Consider the following 27,406-nt stretch of genomic DNA (forward strand, 5'->3'; position numbering starts at 1 on the left):
GTTTACTAAATATCTTCAATAGTGTAAGGATTTGCAACACGAATATGTTTGAAATATCACACAAGATTGTGATGGATTAATTTTTCAATTTGTGGCGACCAAAATTAAAATCGAAAGTTTGTATGTCACGTAATACATTGAAATAAATGTGTCCATTTTGTTTCGTATCTTCAATATGTATAAATGCTTTGGTTTCCGTATAGATGTTACAAATAAAAAAAGTCGAACTCGAAGTTACAGTTTAAACGTAATAGCTGTAGTTAAATTTTGACTATCCAGTATCGGGGAAATTCATCCTATATTTCTACGCACTTTACTCCCTTAAATTGATAGTGTTTCTAACAAATTTCATAAACAGTTAAACATCCTAAATATATTTCTATATATATAAATATGAAAGAAAAGATTATATCTGTCATGACAAAGTTCTCTAAAAGCTGTTTTGTTTATTCCTGAACAGATGTACAGCTGAAAATAAAACTTTTTTATGTAACTTATTTTTTTCTTTATGTCGCCATTGCAATAATTACATAACTGTGGCAAAATACTGCTTTGCAAGATGTTAGCAATATTTAATTCGGCTGTTGTTTTCTTAGGAACTGAAACATCTTAAAATAAGAAAAGTCAAAAATTTAAAGCTGAAACTGTTTACTTGAAGATTTCAGTTCTTTCATGGATTTTAGATCAACTTCCACCTTTTGAACTCTGAAAAAAATTATTTTTAATACATACAACATTTTCAAGAAAGTAAACTATAACTGTATTTTTAATGAATCTGACTCTTTTATTATATTATTTATATATATAATTTATATTACAACAAACTGCAGACTCGTATCGATTCGCAGTTTTTTTTAACAGGAATGCAAATGTGAGATTCGCGAATGTGACTTATGTGAATATAAACAAATACGTCAGAGTGCTAAAATATTCTGCATAAACCGTATTGATTGGGCGCTGCTCAATGGAGGCTGTCGTAAATACAGTTTTTTTTCTGTATATAATGTGTTTGATTTTATTGATATACGACTTGCAAGCTAATGTCCTATCTGCAACTCAATATTTGAACTTCGAAATTGAAATTGAAATTGATCCATGTTTCCTGATTCGAATTGCAAACTACGGGCTGGTCTGCATTCTAAATACAACCTGTTGTCTCATCTGCAAATCAGTTCACAACTAAACAGGAAGTGTTTACAAGTTTGTAGTTTCCTTGCAGATCTCAAATACAGACCAAACAACAGTTTGCAGTTTGGATCTCGGTAACACGAACACACAAAATAAAGTTATAACCTGTATCAACCATCACCTCCTTTATGACCCATCAAATACTTAATGCAACAAAAACTGTATATAGGCTCCATCAAAGTATTTTAATCATATTCATGAGTCTTAAATTCGAAATTTGGAACAAGTTCGTAGTTCGCAAATCGAGATAATGCAATATGGAAATGTGTGAATTAAGTCATATTTCGACACTGATCAGATTTTAGACGAAGTAACATTTATCCCGAAGACACTCGGTTACAATTATGGCATTTTTTTCTTACTCTGTTGCTGATAAAAAATACTTGCATCAGTACTCACTTTATTTAGATAGTTGAAATACTTTAGGAGAATTCCTTTTTAAATGATCTTAAAACGTTATAATGGTCTTAAGAATATGAAAAATAAAGGCAATCTTTTAATACATATTAACAATTATTTAATAACGCTAGAAAAATGTTAGTTGTTAATAACTGTTATAACAATTTAACGAGATTTTAGGTTTGTAAAGCTAGATGAAATTGTCAAAATTGTTTTGGACACCAAACTACTGAGACTGCCTTATTATATGTTGGTTAAAATATAAAATGGCTTAGTGCATAATAAAATTTTATTTACTCACAAATCTTAAATCGTTAAAATTACTTAGGAAAGACTGTGAACTGATAATGCGATGTATCTATCATAGGAATGACGTGATTTTTGACATTATTGCTTATGTAGATATGGATATTTTTGGAAAGTAAAGTAGTTCACGGATATGTAAAATTTTGTTTCAGATTACTGTAGCAATGAGGCTACAAGTGAAACTGGTTGTCTGGGTTTTTTGGTATATGCCTGTAGGCTACTTAGCGGCTCAGGCTGTGTTATGGCCACCCGACGTGTTAGAAGATAAAGGTTTTCGCAATATGTTGCTCACCAGCGATGGACAACACTTGATTGTATCGGGACTGAATGGTGTATATGTTCTAAATACAACAGATTTCCAACTTCTAAACCAAGCTGTAACAGGACCATCGGCTAACTATGATGATATCATTACAATTATGATATACAATAGAACAGAAACTGACAATGATGGTTATATTACCACGTGCAGTAGCAGGCGAAACTACTGTGATATTAGGGAAGTGAATGATATATCTAGGAGCGTTAATCATTTAAATCCCCCGATAAAGATTGATGGAGCTGAGGCGTTTATGGCAACTTATATAAAGACATCTGGCAGAAATCGAAGACAGGATTTTCTGTTTATCGGATGTCCCCATGTTGAGGGTCAAGGAGATCTAGGTGGTAGGTGCACAAAACCTGGTATATCGTGGTACCTAAATAGCGGGGGTGAAAGAAGTCGTCCATGGTATGGATTTAAATCGTACGAAGAGACACCAGTTCTGACGGAGAAGTATATTGGAGCCTTCAGCGTTGACAACTACAGAATATTTTTCAGTGTTCAAGGAGTCAAAGCAACAGGAAAGAGAAGAAGCCGCATTGCCCAAGTGTGTCAGTATTACGTTCCACATTTTCACACATACTCGACACCAAACACATATGCTGATATGCCGGTACAATGCGGACAGTTGAAGGAGATTCGGGCAGTAAAGAATGTCGTTGTAGGGACGGAAACGCTGTTTATAACTGTGTTCTCTGGACCTATGAAATCGGCTGTTTGCATTTACACAATGGAGAATATAAAAAGCATGTAAGGAACATTTAAAATATAACATATTATATATATGAGTCGTCATATATTCCTTGAAATGGTACAAAATGTCCTCATGGATTTTAGAAAAGAGTTTTTTTTTTAAATTGTTTAGTTATGACACACCAGAAGAATATTTGAAGAATTGATATATTCTTTGTACTTTCAATATTACTGCGATAACCAAATAATATTTGTCCAGTCAAAGACTTCATAATATAGTTCTACGTTATCAGCTTTATCTCTCAAACCACTGGTAACATTTCCATAAAACTTTAATTTTCAAATCATTCCGATCCACTCCTAAAATACTAGTACCTTTGAATAGATTTGTATTAAAAATATAAAACTTTACTGTTATAAAGATCAGTGGCATGGGACCGCCGTCAGCCTAATATTTTTGAAAATATATTGGATATGCTTTTCAGTCTGTTAATATGCTATTGTTATAGACATTCTAATAACTTTTTTCTTCTTAAAAATAGCATAACACTCATGCATATCTTTGACTATATCATATGGCATTTCTTTTGCCTATGCTAATTAAATTCTTAATTTACATCTAATTTACTTTAGACCTAATTTACTTTACATCTAATAGCGTAAATTCTAAAGATTATGTAACAGTGTATTTTCTTTTCAGGTTTGTTGCGAATATAAAGGATTGCTACAGGGGAGGCCGGGCACCAGCAAACCAGGATTATATTAACTTCCAAACATCTAACCGTCCGTGTACACAGCAAACGGTTTGTTGTATTTTATCTTTTATCTAAAACGTAATCGCGTACAATATTTTGATGGTCACAAAAGAAACAAAACGCTTCGGAGAAGGTAGTACAGAAGGTAGTACTCACCTTCGTTGTATGATAAAGTAGGGTTATAACAGTGCGGACTTTGCTAGACTGCGCAAGCTACTGTTACAATGACCCTTTTATTATGTACTACATCCGTTTTTTTTTTTGTTTTTTGTTTTTTGGTTTATTGTTTTTAGCAAAAGATTATATTATTTTCCTCTGAAACAAATAGCTATTCATTTAGCTGAAATGTACTCTCAAAGAAATAGATAAACACTTTAAATATAAAAGAGATTCATTAAAAAATTTGTATGCGCTATTACACTAGATCAGGTCATAATTATTAAATATTCTAAAACGACCAGCAAATAACCTACATACATGTACGGGTTATTCTGCAATAACCCACGCGCGTGCAATGACGTCATCCGATTCAGATGCGTAGCACGGTTGTAAAAAGTAGTTACCATTTTTTCTAACACTGTTGATACTAGTTTGTCGTGTTAGAATCGAAATAACAAGTTCCCAAGTGTGATTTATTATAGAATAACCCGAGTTTTTCGTTCTTATGCGAAACAATATATCACTCAGGCCTACGGCCTTCGTGATATATTCAAACGCATAAGAACTCAAAACACGGGTTATTCTACGATAAACCACGATTGAAAACTTATTATTTCTTAAATAAAAGCAGTATGGCTACATGCACAAATTAGGTTCACAGTTCAATACGAAAATTGTTTTCTGATTGTTTGTACTTACTTTCGAACTGCCATATTCTTTACAAACTTTAAGTAGATCTAGGTACATTATAAAAATCAAAATGTCGTTAGAAGTTAATTTTGTTAGATTGAAAACTATTTCTTGAAAATTAGCTAATAGGCAGAAAGTATTATTGGTGTCTTTTATGTGAAGACATTATTTCTATCCTAGCGCTTGGAAACAACGGTTACTAGACTGAATATCCAATAGGAAAACAAAACGATCCAAGATAGCAGACCCTACACCTCCACCAAAGTCGATAGCAGTGTATTTAATGAAATGTACATAATTAAATATGTACTATATAATTTATTTATTTATTTATTTATTTGGGTTTTACGGCGCACCAACACAGTATAGGTTATATGGCGCCAAACAGGACTATAAATTTTGGTTCCACATCTCATTTACATCGAAATAAAAACACGAGGTATGGAATCAAGATTTTCATACCTGCTGGAAGCACAGAGTTACTGCAAAACCAAGTGTTAAGACCCTATTAGTCGCCTCTTACGATCATGCAAGGGTAAGGCAGTGGTTCCAATTCTTTTCATACACAGATCGTCCCAGAACATGGGGCATGTACTATATATTAAAGTACTTAGACAAAGTAAAAGATATGGACAACGTGGCAAACAAATAAATGTTTACTGTGGGGCATCGCCTTGATATATGTTTTGCATGGTACTTTTCAGATTGATAATTCCACTTTCTATATGCCTGAAGATTACTATTTGTGCAACAAGGACAACCTAGCACTATTTCATCAGGTGATTGGCAGCAAGGTGCTGTCCTCACTGCCTGTCGTTCAGTTTGATACTCAATTAACAGCTGTTACAGTCTCACAGATAGACTCAAAAATAGTTGCTTTCCTTGGTACAACATCCGGGGAAATTTTGAAGGTATGCAATTCAGATTATCACATAAATAAAAGCTTTAACAGTTTCAGTTATAGGTCCAGAAATAATTTCTTTCCTTGGTACAGTATCTGGAGAAATTTTAAAGGTATTTACGCCACAATTAAAGTAAGATGTAAATGGTCTTGAAGTATATCCGGCTTATTATAAAAATTAAACTGACATACATGTATGTTTCTTTTTATACATTTTTGTTATCATCACAAAAAGCAAATATTTTCCTATGATCAAATTGGCTGATATTGGTTTCTTAAAATAAAGAATTCACTTTCGCATGACTATCCATGAACTAAGCAACTCGGCTGCTAAGTCTTTATACACTGTTTAACATAACATAGGCCCGTCTCAATATTTGTAAACAAACAGTTAAAACAGCAAAACAACGGAGAAACACAATGTGAAACACTACTTCTTCCAAGATACCAACAACTGTACAGGAGAGATATACACTGAAAAAATTTTCTCCTTCAGTCGAAGTTGTTGGACCTGTTGGTGAAATGCTGTCAGTAATACAGGTGATTGTATCAAATGCTAAAATAAAGTCAGGTTAAACTTCTATTGTATTTAGATTGTTTCTGTCCCACTGGATTTCTTTTCTTTTTCTGCCACCTTCTTATCCTTACCTTTACTCCAAGTCAAGGTTTCTGATCGTTATGAGTCTTCAAATGTGTTACGAAGGTTGCTGAAATATAACCTGTTTCTTGAGTATTTTAATTTTGTATCAAATTCCAGTCACATTTGCTAAAGAATTTATCTATGTCAATAGTTAAAATCAATTACCTTATCATATTTGTAACAGTAGATCTTGAATCTAAATATAATCAATTGTGTTGTTCGAATACATGTAGTTTAAACAAGGCAGTCTGAAAGACAGCTAAATCCCCCGCCACTGCTATGGATAATGAAAGGGTAAACCTTTGATTTTAGCTATGACCTTGACCTTGAACTGACATGGCTGACTCATGAATTCTGCACAACGCCTCGATGAGGTGATCATTTGACCCAAGTTTGATGAAAATCCTTCAAGGGGTTTAGGAGATACAGAGCTGAAACCTTTGACCTTCAGTTGTGACCTTGACCTTGAGTTGACATGGCTGACTCATGAGTTCTTGATGAGGTGATCATTTGACCCAAGTTTGATGAAAATCCTTCAAGGGGTTTAGGAGATACAGAGTGGACACAAAATGAAAGGCTCAAACCTTCGACCCTTAGTTGTTACCTTGACCTTGAACTGACATGGTTGACTCATAATTTCTGCACATCGTTTTGATGAGGTAATCATTTGACCCAAGTTTTATAAAATTCCTTCAGGGGGTTTAGGAGATATAGAGCGGACACGAAATGGAAGGCTCAAACCTTTGACCTTCAGTTGTGACCTTGACCTTGAGCCGACATGGCTGACTCATAAGTTCTGCACATCGCCTTGGAGATATAGAGCGGACACAAAATGGAAGGCTCAAACATTTGACCCTAAGTTGTGACCTTGACCTTGAGCCGGCCTGACTGACTCATAGGTTCTGCACATCGTCTTGATGAGGTGATCATTTGACCCAAGTTTTATAAAATTCCTTCAAGGGGTTTAGGAGATATAGAGCGGACACAAAATGGCAGGCTCAAACTTTTGACCTTGAGTTGTGACCTTGACCTTGAACCGACAAGGCTGACTCATAGGTTCTGCACTTTGTCTTGATGAGGTGATCATTTGACCCAAGTTTCATGAAAATCCTTCAAGGGGTTTAGGAGATATGGAGCGGACACGAAAGTGTTACGGACAGACGGACGGAAGGACGGACGGAAACCATTCCTATAACCCCCACCACTTGTGGCGGGGGATTAATAATCCAGATATGTCAAATTACACCTAACAATTGGAAGTACCATCCATGTTGTACCACATAAAAGTGGTCTCGTTTTTTCCCTACAACCAACAGTAAAAATGTTGCAAAAAAGCTATTTATAGTATCATTAAAGGGAAGATATTCAATAAAAAGAAATGTAAGTGAACAGAAAAGAGATCTGCGAAAGGAAAACAAAAATTAATAAAAGCCAAGACCATGGCAATGGTGAGCAATATACACATGACATTTCACCTCTGACCTTGACCTTGATGCGGGCCATCCGAAACATGCGCACTGCAAGTCATCTTGATGTGATGAACATTTGTGTCAAGTATCTTCAAAATCCTTCAAGGTGTTAAAAAGTTAGAGATCAGACACAAAATATCATCCCATGACCTTTGGTCCCCAAGTGTGACCTTGACCATGACCTAGCGCAGTTGGAACATGGGTTCTGCACATCGCCTTGGCGAGTTAAACATTTGGTGTTAATATAATGGAATTATGTAAAGGGGTTCAAAAGATATGAACCGGACAAGAAATATCACCCCATGACCTTTGATCCCCAAGTGTGACCTTGACCTTGACCCAGCGCAGTTGGAACATGGGTTCTGCACATTGCCTTGGTGAGTTTAGAATTTTATGTTAATATAATGGAAATATGTCAAGGGGTTCAAAAGATATGAACCGGACACGAAATATCACCCCATGACCTTTGATCCCCAAGTGTGACCTTGACCTTGACCTAGCACAGTTGGAATATGGGTTCTGCACATCGCCTTGGTGAGTTTAACATTTGTTGTTAATATAATGGAAATATGTCAATGGGTTCAAAAGATATGGACCGGACACGATTTTGTTACGGACGGAAGGACGGACGCAGACCATTCCTATAATCCCTCCGCCACGGCGGGGGATTAAAAAAAATATTGTGGCGTTGTTCTATGAAATGTAACGGTATGAGAATGAGTGTACTGTATAGGTCTCGAATTTGTATGTTGAAAATTTCGTTTCAATTTGTTTTGATATCAAACACATTACATAATCTTCCCAAGTCTTTGGTGTTTTTTGTAGCTAGGTAGTCTATTCTAAGCAATTATTAGAACCATCGTAACTCATACGAACCTTTGTACAGGTGTTTATAATTTTATTTTTGTTCGTATACTCTTCGTTAGGCCGTCGTTTACCCAAAGAATTCTGCAGTTCGTCTCAAGCAACTGAAAATTAAAAACTTGGGTTATATGATCAAGCAGGACATGTACACATCTCATGATGGAAAACACATCTTTGTTCTTAGCCAAAGACAGGTATATCTATTTCTTACATTTTTTCACAAGCCAATGTTACAGTTAGGTGAAAAGATATGGGTGTGGTTATGCTTGAATAATCCGCATAAGATGAGCTGGAAACCAAAAAAAAAAAAAAGCTGAGACATTTTGATCTGAAGAGAAGCTGTTTCTCTTTTATTATGTCATTAAAATGTAGTCGTATAAAAAGTTATGAAATGAAATATATCATAACATAGTTAAGTCAAATACAATTCGACAATAAGCTTATCCAATCAAATATTATAAAAATTATTATTTATTATCATTTCAATTATATATGTATGGGATTTGGTTAACGTTAATGGAATGATAATAAAACACTACGGTAAAGCTCGTTACATATATATTTGAAAAATAATGTTATTAAAATTGCAACATACATTATAAATTTCAGGTGTATAAGGAACCCGTGGAGTCATGTTCAGGCTTTCCAACATGTGCTAGTTGTTTAGGTAGCAGGGATCCATACTGTGGTTGGTGTTTCTTGGAAAACAGGTAAAGCTTATTATATGTATGTTGGTTCTTTTTTGTTTCGCTGATACATCATAGCTCTACATTAGATTAATGCAGTGATAGAGAGTATTTTGAGAACGCTCTCTAGTTTGAAACCTCAATGGCTTCACAGTTCCATACATGATATATAAAGCTCATAATATATGTAGAGAAAAGAATGTTGGGTATTCTCATAATCATAAATGACTGTACTTATATGCAGAGACGAGTTTCGGACGGAAAGGGTGTAAAATTATACTTGTCAAATATTTATTTGCTTTAATTAATAAGCCTTTTTATGTGCATCAGTGTCTAGCGGATACGTTTATAGATTTTGGACTATTATAATGTATTGAAGGAACTAATTTAGATAGCGTTTTTCATGTATACAGATATTTATTAACATCGCTTCCCAGTAGGTATGCAAGTATTAGAAAGCATATTTTACTACGGAATTAACCTGCCTGATGTTGCTTCATATGGTCGTTATAATCCAAATTATATCACTTCATTTTTGGTTTACATTTATATCAAGATGCGGCACGAGAAATATATGTACCGAATGGATATCTGTCTCAAGCAATGAAAAATGTCCACATGTTATAAGCATCAGCCCTACAGTAATGTCAGACAAGGAAATAGTATTGGTATGACTTAGCAATTTATCATAACAGAATAATAAGATCTTTAAGGGATCGAATCTAACCAAGAAAATAAAAGCAGACTAGGTTTGATTGAATCTATTCATGAGAGTTTTTTAAAATGTGCAGCACCACTTACGATTCTAGCAGCGGCTTAAGCGGAACTCTGTTATACAGATAAAAGAGAAAACTCCATTATCAAAACGGACCAGAAACATAACGACCCTGAGTCCAAGTACTGGAAGAGACTTTTTATAACCGCCAAACGGCACTTAATGACTGAAGCTGTAATATTTAGTAAAACCTGAAAAAAGGTTCTTTGGAACATTAAACACAACCAAGAAAAATAATAGCAGACTCAGTTTTGTGTTGTTGTACCTCGGTTGTAGAAAAGCTTCATAAATCAAATAAACTTTTTCATGTTTCATCAGAATTTTTGTTTGTAATAAATACTTTCAGTAGCTTTGAGGTTCTATTTTTTTCAAATTTCACCGGGAATTTTGCTCCAGACGTCAAAACCGAAGAAAGTAATTCACAGTTCTTATTGTATTTTCAGCTCAATATAGAAGTTTCACATGCATTGTTAGAAGGTGTCCGTGTGTCCTGTGATTTCTTCAGTGATGAAATAGGCGAACAATTTCATCATAATGTTACAGCAACAGTTTCTGATGGGGGAAAGACTGTGAGATGTAGGCCAACCAATATTTTGGCCATAGAAGATAGCATAAAAGGTATATTGTGAAATTAACATTGTGTACTATGATATCGTTTCAAACATCAAAGAACAAAGCAAGTACCATTCCATAGATTTTGAGACAGGCCAATATTTAACCTCACTGCAGTCATGCAGTATTACGTAAATTCCATATACCAGACTGACAGGCAGGCAATCTGACAGAGAATAAGAAGTATCAAAGATAAAAGTAGCATATACATGAAAAACTGGGCAAAAAGCTTTGATTTTGAAATAATTACAGATAAACAGTTTTCAAAATACTTGTACTATTGAATTATACCAATATGTTGGCGAAATGAATGAAATGACACTGCAGTATGTTTGACTGAAAAACACACACTAAGTTAAAGAGGGGCCTCCGTGGCCGAGAGGTTAAGGTCGTTGACTTTGGATAACTTGTCCCTGATCTCTGTATGTTCAAAACCTCGCTTGGGTGTAGAATTCCTTCGTGTGTGGAAGTTATCCAGCTGGCTTACTGAAAGTCAGTGGCTGTTCTCTTGTGACTGACATAATACACAGCGGGGGAGCTGGGGTGGTCTTCCTCCACCATCAAATGCTTGAAAGGCGCCAAATGTCCTACAGTTGTGTCGGTGTGACATTAAACCTAAAAACACCAAACAAATATATGTATATTACTGTAATACCAAAGTAATACGACAGAAATCCTAGATGGCTTGAAACCATTACTAAAACACTGATAATATCTTAATCTGAACAAAAACACAACTGAAAACGTGATAAAGCTATAGGTGACATACTGATGCAGTTGTATTACCGTCTCCGAAATCAATCTTGAAATATTGATAGAAATGTTTTTAGAAGCATGACTGAAATACTATCAAAATAGGCCTAGAATAAAGGTCACATATTGTGAGATGAACTTAAAAGACAGGTCTCTCGTTCTAACCTACCCATCATTTATATAATTATATAAAAGTGTGTATGTAAATATAAATATGAATATTGTTGGTATTAATAGGTACAGTTGATAAGATGGTGAGGAAAACTTGATTATTCACTCATGACACTTTCAATAAAATGACAAACGCAGCCGAAGGAGAAATCTATAAGTGCTCTAATATTTATTTCCAGGTTTCTCGAACGTTACAGTTGCAATATTAGCAAATGATTCTGACACTCAAATTCACGGGAATTTTATCGTATACCGATGTGAAACTTTTGACAGGTAAAGCGACATACAAACATTTAAATATATACCGGTGTCAATCTTCTGGCAAATATTTTCTAAAGATTTCTACGATATAACTAAGAATAAGACATTCATACGCTTGTTGAACTTAACGGAATATAAAACTTAATTTTACATATCTGTTTTAAACTTACGATTCCATATCCTAAATAGAATTGCACACAAAAATCAAACCTTCGAAAAAAGTGAAATTAAGAATTCACAAAGGAATGAAAGATATAACATGTCGCTAACATTTTGAAGTTCAGATGACAGTTCTTCTTAAATTTGTGAATATAAGTTATATTTACAGAAAGTAACTTTCTTAAAAATATGCGTATAAGTAAAGCTAAAATTAGGTTGTTTTATTTAAAACTACTTAAATAATATACTAATCTTTTAGATGTACAGGCTGTATAGCAAGGAACTGGACATGTAAATGGTGTACATACAGTAACCAGTGCATTGATAATGACAGAAGCTGCAATGATAATGTAAATGAATAATTACTGTTGATTTTTATAAGCATAACTGAAAAAAAATATTAAAACTGAATTTTCATTTTCCCATGCTTCCATAGAAATGACGACATAATTAGATATATTTGACATTTAAATTTTATTGAAAAGATATTTTGTACAGGTGTCTTATACAAAATAATAAAAGATTTATTTGTACTTTTTTATTTGTAAGTAGCGGTTTTCTATGACAATTGCAAGTTAATACAAATGCATCCCGCTTGAAGTAAATCTTAATCAATAGAATAAAATGTGATATTAAATTTATATACACTGAATAAAATAGCTATATCTTTATACTAACATTTGACTGAAATTTAACAATATTCTAGAAAAAAAATCTACACCTCTGCATTCTTATAAATTGTATTGCGTGTGTGTGTGTGTGTGTGAGAGAGTTCTATATTTTTGAAATTTTGACATACTGTTAACAATGTATGCTGCTTTTCATCACTAAGATATTAGTTAAATAGCAAATGTCTTGCCTAGTAAATATTTCTTATTTCACGGTTTAACAATGGCGAATATTTTAAAATATAGGTTTCTTTCAGGACCTGGAAGTTAACTTCGGTGAATGTCCACGTGTCACAGGTTATACAATGGTGTCAGATGATAGTTTTCTGCGAGATGCCAATAGCACCGTGTATCTTTCACAAGATAGCAGCTATGACATTAACATAACTGGAACAAATCTTCCAGTAGTATGTATTTTTTCTAGATTATTTATTTATCTATCTTACATTTCAATTTTGTCTTTTGTTTGTGTAAATCAATATTCGCCTTTGGTAGCTTGGTTTACGATAAATGTCTTGCCTCGTGTTACGGCGAATCACGTTAAATTTCGACAAGGGTTGAATATTGGCTGACACAGACATACCTCCAAGTTAAGAATGTTTAAAATGTAGCCGAGTCATTCTTTTATGCATTGGGGTGATATGATTGATTTACTCTTTTAATACATCAAATGAAAAATAAATAGAAATATGTTTTATCTTTCTTATTTTGTGAATAAGTTTACTTTTTGTGCCATAAGGATTGTGGTTACCTTCCATATCATCAATATTGGTATTTAAATGGAAAGGTGTTACACTGTATATAAACTCGTTTCGTTAATTGAAACTGAGAAAAAAACCAACCAATTGGAGATTTCTTTTCTCAAGAGAAATCGAACTAAATAACCGTAAACCTAAGTATTCGTAAACCTAAATATACGTAACCCTAAATTTATGAAAACCTAGCTGTATCTTAACCTAAGTATACGTAAACCTAAGTGTCTGTAAGCCTAAGCATATGTAATCAAAACTATTTTATTTTGTTTAATGATATTTATTAAGTAGCATATGCTACTTGTAGTTTATTCTTCTTGGTGTTAGTTGTCAAATCCGTACGTGTTGCATTTGAAAGTTACCAATATAATATGTGTCTATGTTTTGCCTTTACTTTAGCCAAGATCAGGGCCAACAACACACGTGTCCTACAAATGCAAGATAGTTGCATCAGGATCACACATTTTATGGTTAAATAGCACAGTCTTTGACAAGGGAGGTAGCATTATTTGTAAGATCAACAAGGTACGTTTTGATATACAAGTACGTTTTTACGCTTTCTAATTCTGTTGCCGTTTGCATTGTGATTAAAATATAGCAAATTTTAGCTCTCTTGAACGGTGGGCGCATTTTCATATGATCTTAAAACCGAGAAAATTAAATGTTTCACCCAAGTTGTCCTTTTCAGGAGGAGATGGCTTCTATTCCAGGACTTATAGGTAGACTGAGTGCTACTGTACATGTGACATGGGGAATATCTCCGGTAAACGGGGATACATTGCCAGGTAACTTACATATATCAGGTTTTTAAACTAAGTTTGTAAAGGAAAAACAAATTAAGGATAAAGCATTGAGTTAAATCATATTCTTGCGGATTCGTTGCATCGATTTCATCGGAACTAAAACTCTGAAATACATTCCTGATGAAGGACATTGCAACAACTTCATCAGTTGCCCTCAATGTTTTATGAATAACATTACAACAATTTGATCAGAACTTTTGACGTCAATGTTTGGTCGGGTCATTATACAATTTCATTAGAACTAAAAATTGACATCAATGCTTTATGGGAAGACAGTGCTTTGATTTTATCAGAACTAAAACATTGATCTTTGAAACATTGAACTCGGTGCTTTATGAGGAATATAGCAGCGATTTCGTCAGAACTAAAATCATCGACCTCAATGCTTCGAGGCAACAATTTCATCAGACCAGCAATGCTAAATCCGGAGATATCGCAAAGATTCAATAAGAAGTTAATTTCCGGACTTGTTGTCAAAACCTTTCTTATTCCAATTGACCACTTATGGGTATCAACACTTGTTGAACTTCTACTAAATTTAGTCAAAAGAATTTTCAGTGACTAAACAGTAAATAACTAGTCTATGTAATTTGCACACTTCTTGAGTGCGTTTTTATACCAAAATCGCCAATTACTAAATGTATGTCACTTGTGGTAAATCTGTCAATATGAAGAAAATTTAGGGATATACATTGAAATTAATTTAAGGCATAATGTTCCGTTTAGTGCAAAGTTAGTTTCAGCTTATGCTCTTTCTATTTCAGTTGTCATTTATGACTGCGAAAATCTTGTCAAGCCTTCCAATAATTGTGGACGATGCAAAAGTTTTGCAAATTATCAACCGTACTTACACTGTCAATGGTGTATGACCAGATGTATTGATAGTGGGATATCCTGCAATGCTGCAGAATCTGAGTGCGACGATCCAAAAATTTCAAGGGTAAAATGTAGTTATGTATTACACAAATTCGTGTAGTATTTAAGTATTGCAAAACATGTAGCGCCATCACGTATGCATATGAACTGGTTACTATGATTTTAAAATATCATTCACAGATTAAATTAAACCATCGTCCCTTGATTCATTTCTTGTTGCTAAAATATTTAACCTTTAGATATTTACTTCAAATGGGGACAATCCCAATCAAATGTATTTAATCTAACTAAGTATATAAATAAATTGTTTATATAGAGCTACAATCATCATTACGTGACAATTTAAACGGCTATATTTCCTTTCTATACAAAATATTATTGTCATTAAATCATCACTTTAATTTAAATGTCGTCGGTTATTTCAATATTCTTACTCTGAACTATACTCACCCGTTTTTGTGGCCCCAAAAATTTTAGGGTGAGGGGCACTTAGAGTTGCCCTTGTCCAACCGTCAGTCAGTCCGTTCGTCCGCCCGTATTTGTGTGTTGCATAATTATCTCACGAAGTATTTGACCCAGAATCATCAAAACTCACAGGATTGTTATTCAGCACCGGAAGTTGTGCACCAGGAGTTTTAATGTGGATGATACACAGTCAGACTAGAGCTGTATGGCCCTTGACTTAGTTAAAATATGCATAAAAAGGGGCTCAAGTTTGTGTCGCATGTATCTCAAAAAGTATTTGACCCAGGCTTCTGAATCATTACAGCAATATTATTCAGCATGTGAAGTTGTGCACCTGGGGTTTTGTCAAAGACGTTACTCAGACAGACCAGAGTGATGGCCATAAACTTAGTAAATATTATGCAAAAAAAGGAAATAAAAAAGTTTGTGTTCCACATATCTCGAAAAGTATTTAACCTAGGATCATGACACATTTTAAGAATATCATTCAGCACGTGAAGTTGTGCACCTGGGATTTTTTTCGGATCTCTGTGAGTCAGATCAGAGTTATGGTCATTGATTGTCCAAAGTGTGCATAAAGAGCATGCGAGTATGCTTCGGCAAAATGTATCTCATGTATCTCAAACGTTATTTGACTTAAGAGACATAAAACATTAGAGGATTGTTATATAGCTTGGAAGTTGCGCACCTGTCGTTTGGGATTTCACTTAACCAGACCAGCGTTATGGTCCTTCACTAAATTGAAATATAAATAAAGTGCTTAAAAGTTTGTGTTGCATACATCTTAAAACATATTTCACCTAGAGTAATGCATTATCATCCATCAGAGGTTCGTCAAAATCTCGAGACGAACTAGGGAACCATGGTATACCAGGGGAAAAGAGTCATGAAACCATGTAGGAATATTATCCAGCATGTGTTTTTGTGTACCTGTGTTTCTTTAATATTACTTTGCAAGACCAGAGTTATGACCCTTGTCTTAGTAAAAAAAGGTTTATGCCCCATGTATCTCAAAATGTACTTGACATGGAGTCATTAAACATAAGAGGATTGTTATATAGCATGTAAAGTTATGCACTAGGTGTTCTCTTTGAGATATCACTCAGCTAGGCAAGAGTTATGGTCCTTCAATTAGTGAAAAATAGACATGGAGTGCTTAAAAGTTTGTGTTTCATATATCTTTTAGAAAAAATCACCCAGAGTCATGAACCATGTACAGTGACAGAAGTTTGGGGCACCTGTGTCATATGGATGCACATCTAGTTTTTATAAATTCCATACTTGGTAATGTTATATATAATTTACGCTAGGGTGTAATGTATTGACTACATACCTTAAGTTCAGTGTCACCCCACTCGAAAATTTTGCCGCCTCAAATAAGTGCAGAATACATACGTTTGTAATTGCTTGAACTAGGTACATCCACTGAGTGCCCATGTGAATGCCTCTACATTGATTGAGATTGAAGGTGTAAATCTTGGCTCAGCGTACAACGATACAATTAATGCCGTGACAATAGCTGGTATTCCATGTACATCTGATGAAAGTAGCTACGACCCCGGGATGAAGTGAGTATATCTTCCTACATTGATACAGTCAGTACCTAGAAAAAAGCTTGTATTTCACATACATCTGATGAAAGCTGCTATGACCCCCGGATAAAACAAGTATGCCTTGCTGAATTTTAGACGTGTTTTTGCTGCTTGATATTGTGTTCAAATCTAATTGGCCTTTAATCAGAATTTATCAATATTTGTTTTGTTCAAGGACAAAATATTCTTACGCTTCTGTAGATGTTCTTTATCTCCAAAACCTTGATGGACCATAATTGGTATATGCCATGACATACATGTATGGTTTGTTTTATCTTCATGCCATTTAGGGCAAAAACCACATCCCGTATGTATTATGGCATTTGCTGCTTGTATCTGCATGACATTGGTGGAAAAAACACATAATGTCATATGTTTTTTTGTATCTAAAATTATGATAAATATACATTACAGGATGATAAACAATATTGAAACACACAAAATATGTGGTTAGTATTTTCATACTTCAGGATAATGTGTGAACTATCACCAAGTTACAAAGTGCTGGATGGTAGAGTTGTTGTTACACTCAGTAATAATGCAACTGGACACTATACGACACCTTTCCATTTCCGGGTAACATGTTAAGAAATATTTAAGAAGTAGTTCAGATTATTTAAAACACAGCTTAAGAATAATAACTTTGTTTATAACAATTGTAAGTCAGCAAATGTCGTCTGTAGACCTGAAAAATTTGTGAACTTTTAATCCATAAGCAATAACCACCTGTAAGTTCAATTTAATTGATAATTGCAGATCCCTGAGGTGACTTATGTCGAGCCGTCTCTTGGGCCATTATCAGGCGGCACGTCTGTTACCATATATGGAAAATACCTAGATACTGGCAGAGAAAAGACTATCACCATAGGGGAAATAATTTGCAAATTAAATGCAAACGAAGAAGGAACTGTTTATCCATTTGAATCGATTCAGAGTTATAATGATATAAGGTAGATACTTTTTTGCATGAGAAAATATAAAATCATAAATAGATTCAAAGACAGCATCAGGCGTCTTGTATGTGGTAGTCCACTTGAACTGGGAATTATATAGATCTTTTAGACCGTCCGCTTAACACAATAGAGTGAGCGCAGATCTACGGATCGCGGGGTCGTGTCCGATCTTTCGGCGAGGCGTATGTTCTCCGTGACGATTTGTTATAAGACATTGTGTCTGAAATCAATCGTCCTCCACCTCTCATTCGTGCGGGCAAGTTGGCAGTTACTTATGGAGAACAGGTTAGTACTGGTACAGAATCAAGGAACACTGGTAATGTTAACTGCCCGCTGTTACATAACTGAAAAATTGTTGAAAAAGGGCGTTAAAACCAAAACAAACAAAAAACAAAGTTTACTTCGCGTACCTTGAAGTTTCGTGTATTGTACGGTTGAAACAGGCCTGATGTGCCTTAAACATTATACCCTTAAATTGCAGGAAAGGGAAAGACCTAACTAAACTTGAATGCAACACTACATCTGGAGACCCAAGCAAATTGAATAAACCACTAGATATGACGGTAGCCTTTGATGGGGTAAATGTCACAGTAAGTGAAAATATCACATACAGATATGTTGCAGACCCCAACATCACAGCTATATTGCCAAGGAAAAGTTTCCAGAGGTAAATTGCTTCATATATTATCTACTACAGGCCTTGAGATGTAAGGGCCGTTTTGCAACTTGGTATGCCATCTTAACCGTTCGTTAACGTTTTAATATATACGTCACTGTATGACGTATGCATCAGAACGCGTGGAGGCTCAGTCAGGGACCAGACTTGTGCCAATAATTACATGTTACTCTTTAAAAAGAGTAATATAATCCCGCTCCATTAAACATACTAATCTACATTCATCGCTGTCATGAATATCATATAATTTTGTTCTTCTTGTGTAAATGAAAGTATCGCCGTCATTGGTCACTTTATCGCGATGAAACTACTTGAATTTGAAATTTGCAAGTCAGCATGGATATACGTACACAAAGATAGAAAATACGTGTGTAATAGTATACAATGATAGACCGCCCACCTGTGAAATATGATGTGACGTGCATCAAATATAATGAAGCCGTCTCGGTTATGACCACATGATCATTTTGCACAGATTAAAAGTCTATAAATGTTTTATTAAATCAAAATATTATAATATTATTATGAGCAGTTTTTCAGTTAGTTTAATTTTTCAATTAATTTCATGGACTATTTATAGTAACTGTTTAATGACATAGTTTTATGCACGTTTTTTCAAGTTTTGAAAACTTATGTAAAAACTGTTACTTAAGTAAGGTCTGTGAAATGCCGTGTGGTATTTTTTTGCTGTCGAACCTATACATTTTATTTCACAATATTATAGGTCATATTCTATTTAATAATTGTGAGAAGTTTCATTAAATTGTACATTTTTGAAAAAATCTATTCGCGAAAATACAATCAAAATTTTTATTTTCCCATAGACTCCCATTTATATGAATACTTGTATGAGGTACACTTTTTTTCAAATCAATTTAGCAAAACATTTAGCACATGGCCTTATCGTTTTATTTGCCTATTTTTAAAGTATATTCTGAAGTTTTGAAAACCCACAGTATAGTCAAATTCTACATAGTAGAACAATTTTTGATCCGAACGTGCAGAACTATATGTACCTTAATATGTACCACTGTTCACCTAACACACACTACTATTTATAGATATAAACATGTTTGTTTTTTTTTTTACATGGATGCTGTGTAGTAATTGATTAGAAATTTGGGCATGACATCCCTCTCATATCACCAATGTAAAACTTGTTGTTTTATTATTCAATTAAAGGTATGTCGGACCTTTAAACTATTCTAAAAGTTCAGTTAAAACTGGAATCATGTTACTGAAAAATGCGATTCTCCGATTAAATGAGTTATACATTTTGTTTTTCAGTGGTGGGCGAAGACTGACTGTTAAGGGGACCAATTTGAATTCAATTCAGAAACCGAAAATATATGCTGTACTTGGTAGCATGAAGATGAAATCAGAGGTAAACACTTTTTTATTGACGTAAATTTGGGTATACATCTGGAAGAAAGCATCACATTTACCTGCCTGATCGTAACAGACATTATAATCAAATTCTAAGTTAAACAAATGAAGGCCCTGACCCCCTCGTTACCTTTCCTAGAAACGTCCTTCAATTGTATTAATTCATATATATTTTAAAAAAGATTTTGGGTGGGGTACTCAGGTGCAAGACGGATTTATTTTCAACCAGCTCCTTATTATAAAGAGCATCTTGCTCTAAACGACTACTTTCCCTGAATATCTTTCTGCCAGATTTCAGTTGCAAGAAGACACATTAAAAATCCTAATGTTTAAGACACATTTCATTCAACTTAAACAGAAATCAGGTAAGTTTTCTGGCTTTCTGTCCCCTTTTTACATATAACTCTGTTTCATTCAATATATATATGAGAATAGTATAATCTATTACGATTGATCTCAAACTTTTTCCCCGAACAAAATTTTTACTATGTAAGTTCAACACACAGTCGTTAATTGTATAAAGTATTTTGTTTGTGAGAATGTCATAAATATTGTTTGCTTTTCAACCTTCATTCCCAGCCCACTTTCTGTTAAAATAGTTTCGTAAATGACTTAAAAAAATCACATGTACATGTTATATGCTATTCTATTCTTTAACAACATGCGATATGTATGAATAATTTAGCCACTGATGTTTTCATGTCACTAATGTGATACATATATCAGCAATATTGATCGGTTTGTATTATAAAATTTGCAGACATATTTTTGCGGGTTCTTTTTTATATTAAAATACAGGAATGCATAGGAGATGATAAAGAGGGAGCTATTTATTGTCCAAGTCCAAAATACAGAGAGACAGAAATGAAAAGAAAGAAAAGAACTAGTGGTCCTGTACAGGCAAAGTTTGTGTTTTATATTAACATTTCCTTAACATGATTAAATACTGATATAAAGTTCGGTTTGACAAAAGTTAGTGTTAAGACGCTGGAAAATTATAACTGACGATAAAGAAATTATTACCTTATTACATATTTACATAAACATGTAAGTACGAAATTAGGAAACATTGCTATATCTAATTATTCGGGATTAAATTGATTGCTTACTTTTGTTCAATTAGATTATTCTTAAATGTTAAAACGTATTTTTGTTTAACGATTCCCACGGCATATTTTTTGGTCACAGGTTAGGATTCGAGATGGATGATGTATCATCAGTTACTGCTGACAATCTGCCCAACGACCTGGCGATTCTCATGTACTATCCTGATCCAGTACTAGAAAACTTCACAGAAGTCAATGTTTATAAAGAACTAAAAGAGTATCTTGTTATCAAGGTTAACTTTTGTTGCTGTCCTATTTCCTTATTACATCTCTCCATATTGCCAGAGAGACAGTATGTATTAGTCTGCTCCAACCTCTAGCTCTTATATGTGCAGACAAATGTCTTTTCGTGTCTAACACAATGATGAAAACAAAAGAATGGTTATTTGTTACTAGTCCATCAGTCCGAACATATGTCACGTACCAGACGATACATAGTCTTGCACAAAAGAAATATGTCTATGTTTAGCACCCATGCCTCGATACAACTGAAAAAGCTCGTATATTGCAAAAAAGAGTGCAATTTCTTTATCCTTTCGGAACCAAATTAGGTAACACAGATGTGAATTCTGAAATTGACCTTTTAAAAAATAGTTTTCCATAAAAACCATATTTGACAAGTACTCCAAGTAAAGACTTGAATTTGAAAATCCAGAATGTATTTTTTAATATCTACTTTATATATAGTATAATCATAATTGATACAAAAACAATAAAAACATAATATATAGATTGTCTACTGTAAATCATTTTCACATAAAGGGTCATGGAGCCAAATGATCGTCAAAACTTAAGTTTTAAATCGGACAAAACATTTCAAATTAAAACAAACATAATTCAATCTTTTTTAAATTGAAATTTCATGCGAATGATTCTATATCATATTTATTTTTTATCGTTTTTCAAAAGTGTAACAAACGTTTTAGACATTTTAATTCCTATTTTATAAGCTACATCAACGCTCTTATGAATGAATGCTGCAGAGGAAGCACATACTATTTTTATACCTTTAATTTACAATTACTGATTTAGGACAGTACTTTCTACATTTTGGGAGGTTTGCCATAAATCTGGAGGCCTGCTCTTTAACCTTTAGCCAGCTGGCGGCAAGTGATTCTGCCTTTGTGACCAGTGTAGACCAAGATCGTGGTATTTAGTCAGTGAATTCTCAGCGAACACTCCTTTAAATAATAAGTGGTACTGCCCAAATTGAATGATAGACCATTTTGTTTTGAGAATTAAGCAGGGTAAAGCTTAAGGAATACCATATGTTTAAGATATCTCTAATGTAAGACAGATTATACTTGATTTTAAAAATGTTCTAGATGCCAACTGTATGCTGGAAATGTTTTGTTACTCCAGGGAAAAGGTCTAAAGTTAGCAGCTGACGAGAACGATGTTACTATAGAAATAGAGTGCGAGAAATGTAACGTCACATCTATAACAAATGAAGCAATTATTTGTGAACCACCAACAGAAAAACCCGTTTGTGGTAAACTAAAAGATCACAAACTATTTGTTACAGTAAGTAAATTATTATTTATCAAAAAACTATTATGAGAATTTGTAAACAAAATTAAGATTAAACAGTTTCTTAGATATTTTTTTTCATTTCTGCTTGTATATAAATTCATTTCGTTGCAAGAACATTTGATTCCCAATTATCTGTACACTTTTTTGTGAAAGGTATTTTTGGCTTTGGAAATTGTGTATTTTGACGTTTTTTTAGAATGTATTACGTCTAAAAAAACATAATAATAGATTTCTAAAATTCTTTTACAACTGTAGTATTATAACTGAAGTCATAACAATACTGGCTTTGCCTTCGGAAATATTGTTTTACACTATCTGTAAAATGCACAGTAATAGGTATATTGTCAAATGCAACTCAAGTCATAATTATGGAAGCCCTGGAAACCCTGGGGGACACTTGGCGTCCATACTTCAAACTTTTGACTTCTAACTTTTGCACTTCTCACTTCCAACTTCTTGACTTCTTGCTTCCTACTTCTTACTTCCACACTTCTGACTTCTAACTTCCACACTTCTGACTTCCAACTTCCTGACTTTCGACTTCTGAGTTTCAACTAAACACTTCTTACTTCCGACTTCTTGATTTCTTACTTCCTACTTCTAACTTCCACATTTCTGACTTCCAACTAGCTGAGTTTCGACATCTGTTTTCCAACTTCCACACTTCTTACTTCCGACTCCCAAAGTGGGAAAGTTGGAAGTCAGAAGTTTTTAAGTTGGTAGCCGGAAGACAGGAAGTTAGAAGTCAGAAGTTCAGAAGTTGGAAGTCAGAAGTGTGGAAGTCGAAAATTAAAAGTTGGAAGTTGGAAGTCAGAAATAAGAAGTTTGAAAGTTAGAAGTCAGAAATCAGGAAGTTAGAACTTAGAAGTTTGAAATTGGAAGTTAAAAAGAGTGGAAGAACAGTCGGATTTAGTGGTGTTCAGTCTTTAAGTGGAAGTCATTGTCAGAAATATTGAATAGACTCCATGAAAAAGCCCAGAAATACCGACACCACCGGGGTAAAGTATGTATATAATTCTTACGGCAACCAAACGGCACTTTAAGTACTAGAATCAAATATATCAGAAAGTCGTCTGTATGCACAGAACGTATTCAGCGAAAAACATGCAAAGTCTGTTCGTACGAAAGCTCTCATACTCCTAACATATGCTTAAGCAGAACTCTGTTATACACTGTACTGATTCCATAATCCGAAGGGACCGAAGTAATAAAATTGTTAGTATTGTTTTAGTGTATTTAGAAAAGCCTTCATAGTTTTTGATTTACTTTGATTCCAGTAATATTGCTCACATGAAAGTATTACTCCAAGTACACTGCTGATGTTTAAGTGAAGGTCAGTGACTCAGTGTTATGATCATCAAACTAATTTTATACTGGGACAGTGTTAGACTCCAGAATGGATGTTAAATAATAAATCAAATCTGTGTGTCATAAACGATTACTAGAAAAGATCACATAAGATGACATATTGCCAACAATACTACAATTTTTTCTTGTTAATTGCCGGGTTTTCTCACGATTATATTAACACATTATACTAACTGTAACATTTCCAGAACACAACAGCTGGCATTCTCACTAGGTCGTCCCGCTACAATCATATTACATCCATTGTTACCAGTGAAATATAAGTTACAGTAAAAAGTTCTGCGTCAACCCTATAAAGCTCTTCATGTTTAGTTCCCAGCCTATAGCCTAGTGGTACACACACACAGCCTATATCAAGAATATGATACAAGTGTTCAGATCGCTTTGGAACGTACGATTGCAAGACACATTGACGTTAGTGGTGCCAAAGACTAGAATCGTGATGTTTGACAGATAGAGTATTTTTTCACTGCCGCCACCTTCCCCCTTCCCCCACTTTAACTTATTTACCTTCAATTGAATAATAAAACAACAAGAGGGCCAAGATGGCCCCAGGCCGCTCACCTGAGAAACACACCATAACAGTGTAAACATGTTTGACCTAGTGATTTCATGGAAACAAATATTCTGGCCAATTTTCATTAGGATTGGACCAAAAATGTGGTCTCTTGAGTTTAAACAAGTATTTTCTTTGATATGACCTAGTGACCTAGTTTTTGAAGCCAGATAACCCATATTCAAATTTGACCTAGACTTCATCAAGGCAATCATTCTGACCAAATTTCATGAAGATCAATTGAAAAATACAGTCTCTATCGCATACACAATGTCTTTCTTTGATTTGACCTAGTGACCTAGTTTTTAACCCCATATAATCCATATTCAAATTCGACCTAGATTTTATCAGGACAATCATTCTGACCAAATTTTTTGAAGATCAATTGAAAAATACAGCTTCTATCGCATACGCAAGGTTTTTCTTTGATTTGACCTAGTGACCTACTTTTTTGACCCCAAATAAGCCATATTCAAACTAGACCTAGATTTCATCAAGGCAATCATTCTGACACAAGCTAAATGTTGACAGACAGACGACAGACGACGGACGTCGAGTGATCACAATAACTCACCTGAGCTTTGCTCAGGTGAGCTAAAAATAAGAAATAGATTACCTGACAAGCAACACTAAGATTAATGGTTTTTGAAAAAGAGGATATTCATGTAAATCAAGTTTAAGCTTCGATATGTGTTGGATATTTTTACAACAAAAATGACTATGTTCAGATTTGCAAATAAAGATATTTTTATTGAAAGTGATACTAACGTGATATATTCCACAAATTTACATTTGTTGCATGAAAATGAATTATCCATTACCTTTCCATCTAAAAGAGTATTTAATTAAAGTGATAATTTTTCAACAATAAATCTTGACTAATCAGTTTCAATGAGAACACTAAGTAATAAATAATTCAGAATTGCAGTAACATAAATATTATATTTTTGCAGATTTATCTTTGAACATGTAACTTCATCTTACAGATTATAAAATGACCGCCCTACAAGCAGAAAAACAGCTACCTCTATAATAACCAGAAAATGCGATTATTACATACTCGTTTCTATTTCTCGTTAAGTTACAACGGTACCGGTAACGTCAATATTTCTCCATACACTGACGCCTGAATTTCATATCGGGTGCGTGACGTCGTTTAATGTGTGTCGTTGCATGAATTCTTTTTGTCAATCTCATTCAGACTATTGAACAAATTCATAATATTTACATTGCATTTATACGTGTAGATATGTATGTAATAAAAAGGTTATTATCTTTAAATCGAGAAATATGCATTCGTTCAGTCGCGCAGAACTCGTGCATATTTCCCGATACAAAGCCAATAACCTATAATTGTCAAATCAATGTATCATTTTATTTGAAGGATAACTGGATTTTACGCCATTATGGTTAATTTCAGGTGTAGGTAGAAAAAACATCAAGAATGTATGCTTCTCATGCTTGGGCATCAGTAGAATCGTTTTGCTCTAAGCCAGTATTATCTATTTCAGTATCAAAAAGTTTTAGATTAAAAAACATAATAAATCAAAACTTCACGAACATTGGGATCAGCTGCTCAGAAACCAAAATAGTCGTTGCTTGACAAGCTGTGCTTAGAGATGATGGTCAAATGTTGAAAATATTTATGTCCTATTTGTAAAAAAAGCGAGATCTAAGACAGTAAGGGTTCATCATCAGATAAACCTATGTATTTACTCCTATTATATATTTTCACGGCAGACTGCACATCAGCCGAGACAAATACTCTCTGCAAAACAATTCTAACAATTCTGGTCTAGCAGACTTAACATTTTAATACTTGGCAAAAAATGAAAATTTTTCTGTCATCTTTGATTATTAAACGAACAATTTTTCAGGTACGGATCGGTTATTTTACCCAAATTGTAGGATATATCGCTTACTTCGAAACGGAAAATCATGACGTCAAAAAACCAACAGACAGTAACATGAATACTGTGGTCATCATTGTCTTAATTGTACTTGTCGCAGCTCTTATACTTTTCACGGGTATGTAGATCTTGTTTCGTTTCGGATCATATTTGAGCCGCGCCATGAGAAAACCAACAGCAGTCTGCTCAGGATCCATGCTGTTCGCTTTCAAAGCCTATTGGAAATAGAGAAACTGTTAGCGAACAGCATGGATCCTGACCAGACTGAGCAGATGCGCAGGCTGGTCTGGATCCATGCTGGTCGCAAACCCACTATGTTGGTTTTCTCATGGTGCGGCTCATTTATAAAAGTCAAAGACTATTTTTAAGTTTAGGCATATCTGTACAAAAATTTATCTCTAGTCAACATTACACTTTGAGAAGAGTCTCAAGAACTTGCTACATATAAAAATGTGTGTAAGTATGTGCGCATGTGTGTGTGTGCGTTATGTTTTCTTTGTTTGTGTTAGGTTTAACGCAGTTTTTCAGCAGTATTTCAGTTATGTAATGGCGTGCAGTTAACCTATCCAGTGTTCCTGGATTCTGTACCAGTACAAACCTGTTCTCAGTAAGTACCTGCCAACTTCCCCACATGAATCAGAAGTGGAGGACGAATGATTTCAGACATAATGTCTTTTATCAAATCGTCAAGGGGAACATACGGCCCGCCCGAGGATCGAACTCACGACCCCGCTGTCCGTAGATCGGCGCTCTCCCTATTGAGCTAAGCGGACGGGGTGTGCGTTATGTGTGTGTGTGTGTGTGTGTGTGCGTGTGCATGCGCGTGTGCGTGCGCGCGCGTGTGTGTGTGTGTGTGTGTGTGAGTGTTTGCGCATGTGAATATGTAATTTATTTCTGTTTCAACTTTCTCTGTTGTATAGACAGTGACATGGAGTTGAGTGCAATTAAGCACTAGGATC

General features: G+C 34.4%; 1 protein-coding gene across 2 annotated transcripts; it reads left to right on the top strand.

Moving 5' to 3' along the window:
• On the top strand, window positions 1-22,604 carry LOC123528665 (plexin-B-like; the record flags this gene model as incomplete). Of its 2 annotated transcripts, none has more annotated exon segments than XM_053535319.1 (22): window positions 1-116; window positions 2,046-2,965; window positions 3,609-3,711; window positions 5,217-5,423; window positions 8,449-8,580; window positions 8,996-9,096; window positions 9,629-9,740; window positions 10,291-10,465; window positions 11,563-11,656; window positions 12,063-12,153; window positions 12,729-12,878; window positions 13,623-13,748; window positions 13,912-14,008; window positions 14,791-14,966; window positions 16,784-16,935; window positions 17,430-17,535; window positions 17,716-17,909; window positions 18,394-18,579; window positions 19,876-19,972; window positions 20,773-20,879; window positions 21,163-21,313; window positions 22,443-22,604. In XM_053535319.1, coding segments are annotated over 21 exon segments (3,627 nt in total), but the record flags the coding sequence as incomplete, so codon positions are not given.
• Between the last annotated feature and the right edge of the window lie 4,802 nt (window positions 22,605-27,406).

Source organism: Mercenaria mercenaria, unplaced genomic scaffold (assembly GCF_021730395.1).
Source record: "Mercenaria mercenaria strain notata unplaced genomic scaffold, MADL_Memer_1 contig_4707, whole genome shotgun sequence".
Classification (NCBI taxonomy): Eukaryota; Metazoa; Mollusca; class Bivalvia; order Venerida; family Veneridae; genus Mercenaria; species Mercenaria mercenaria.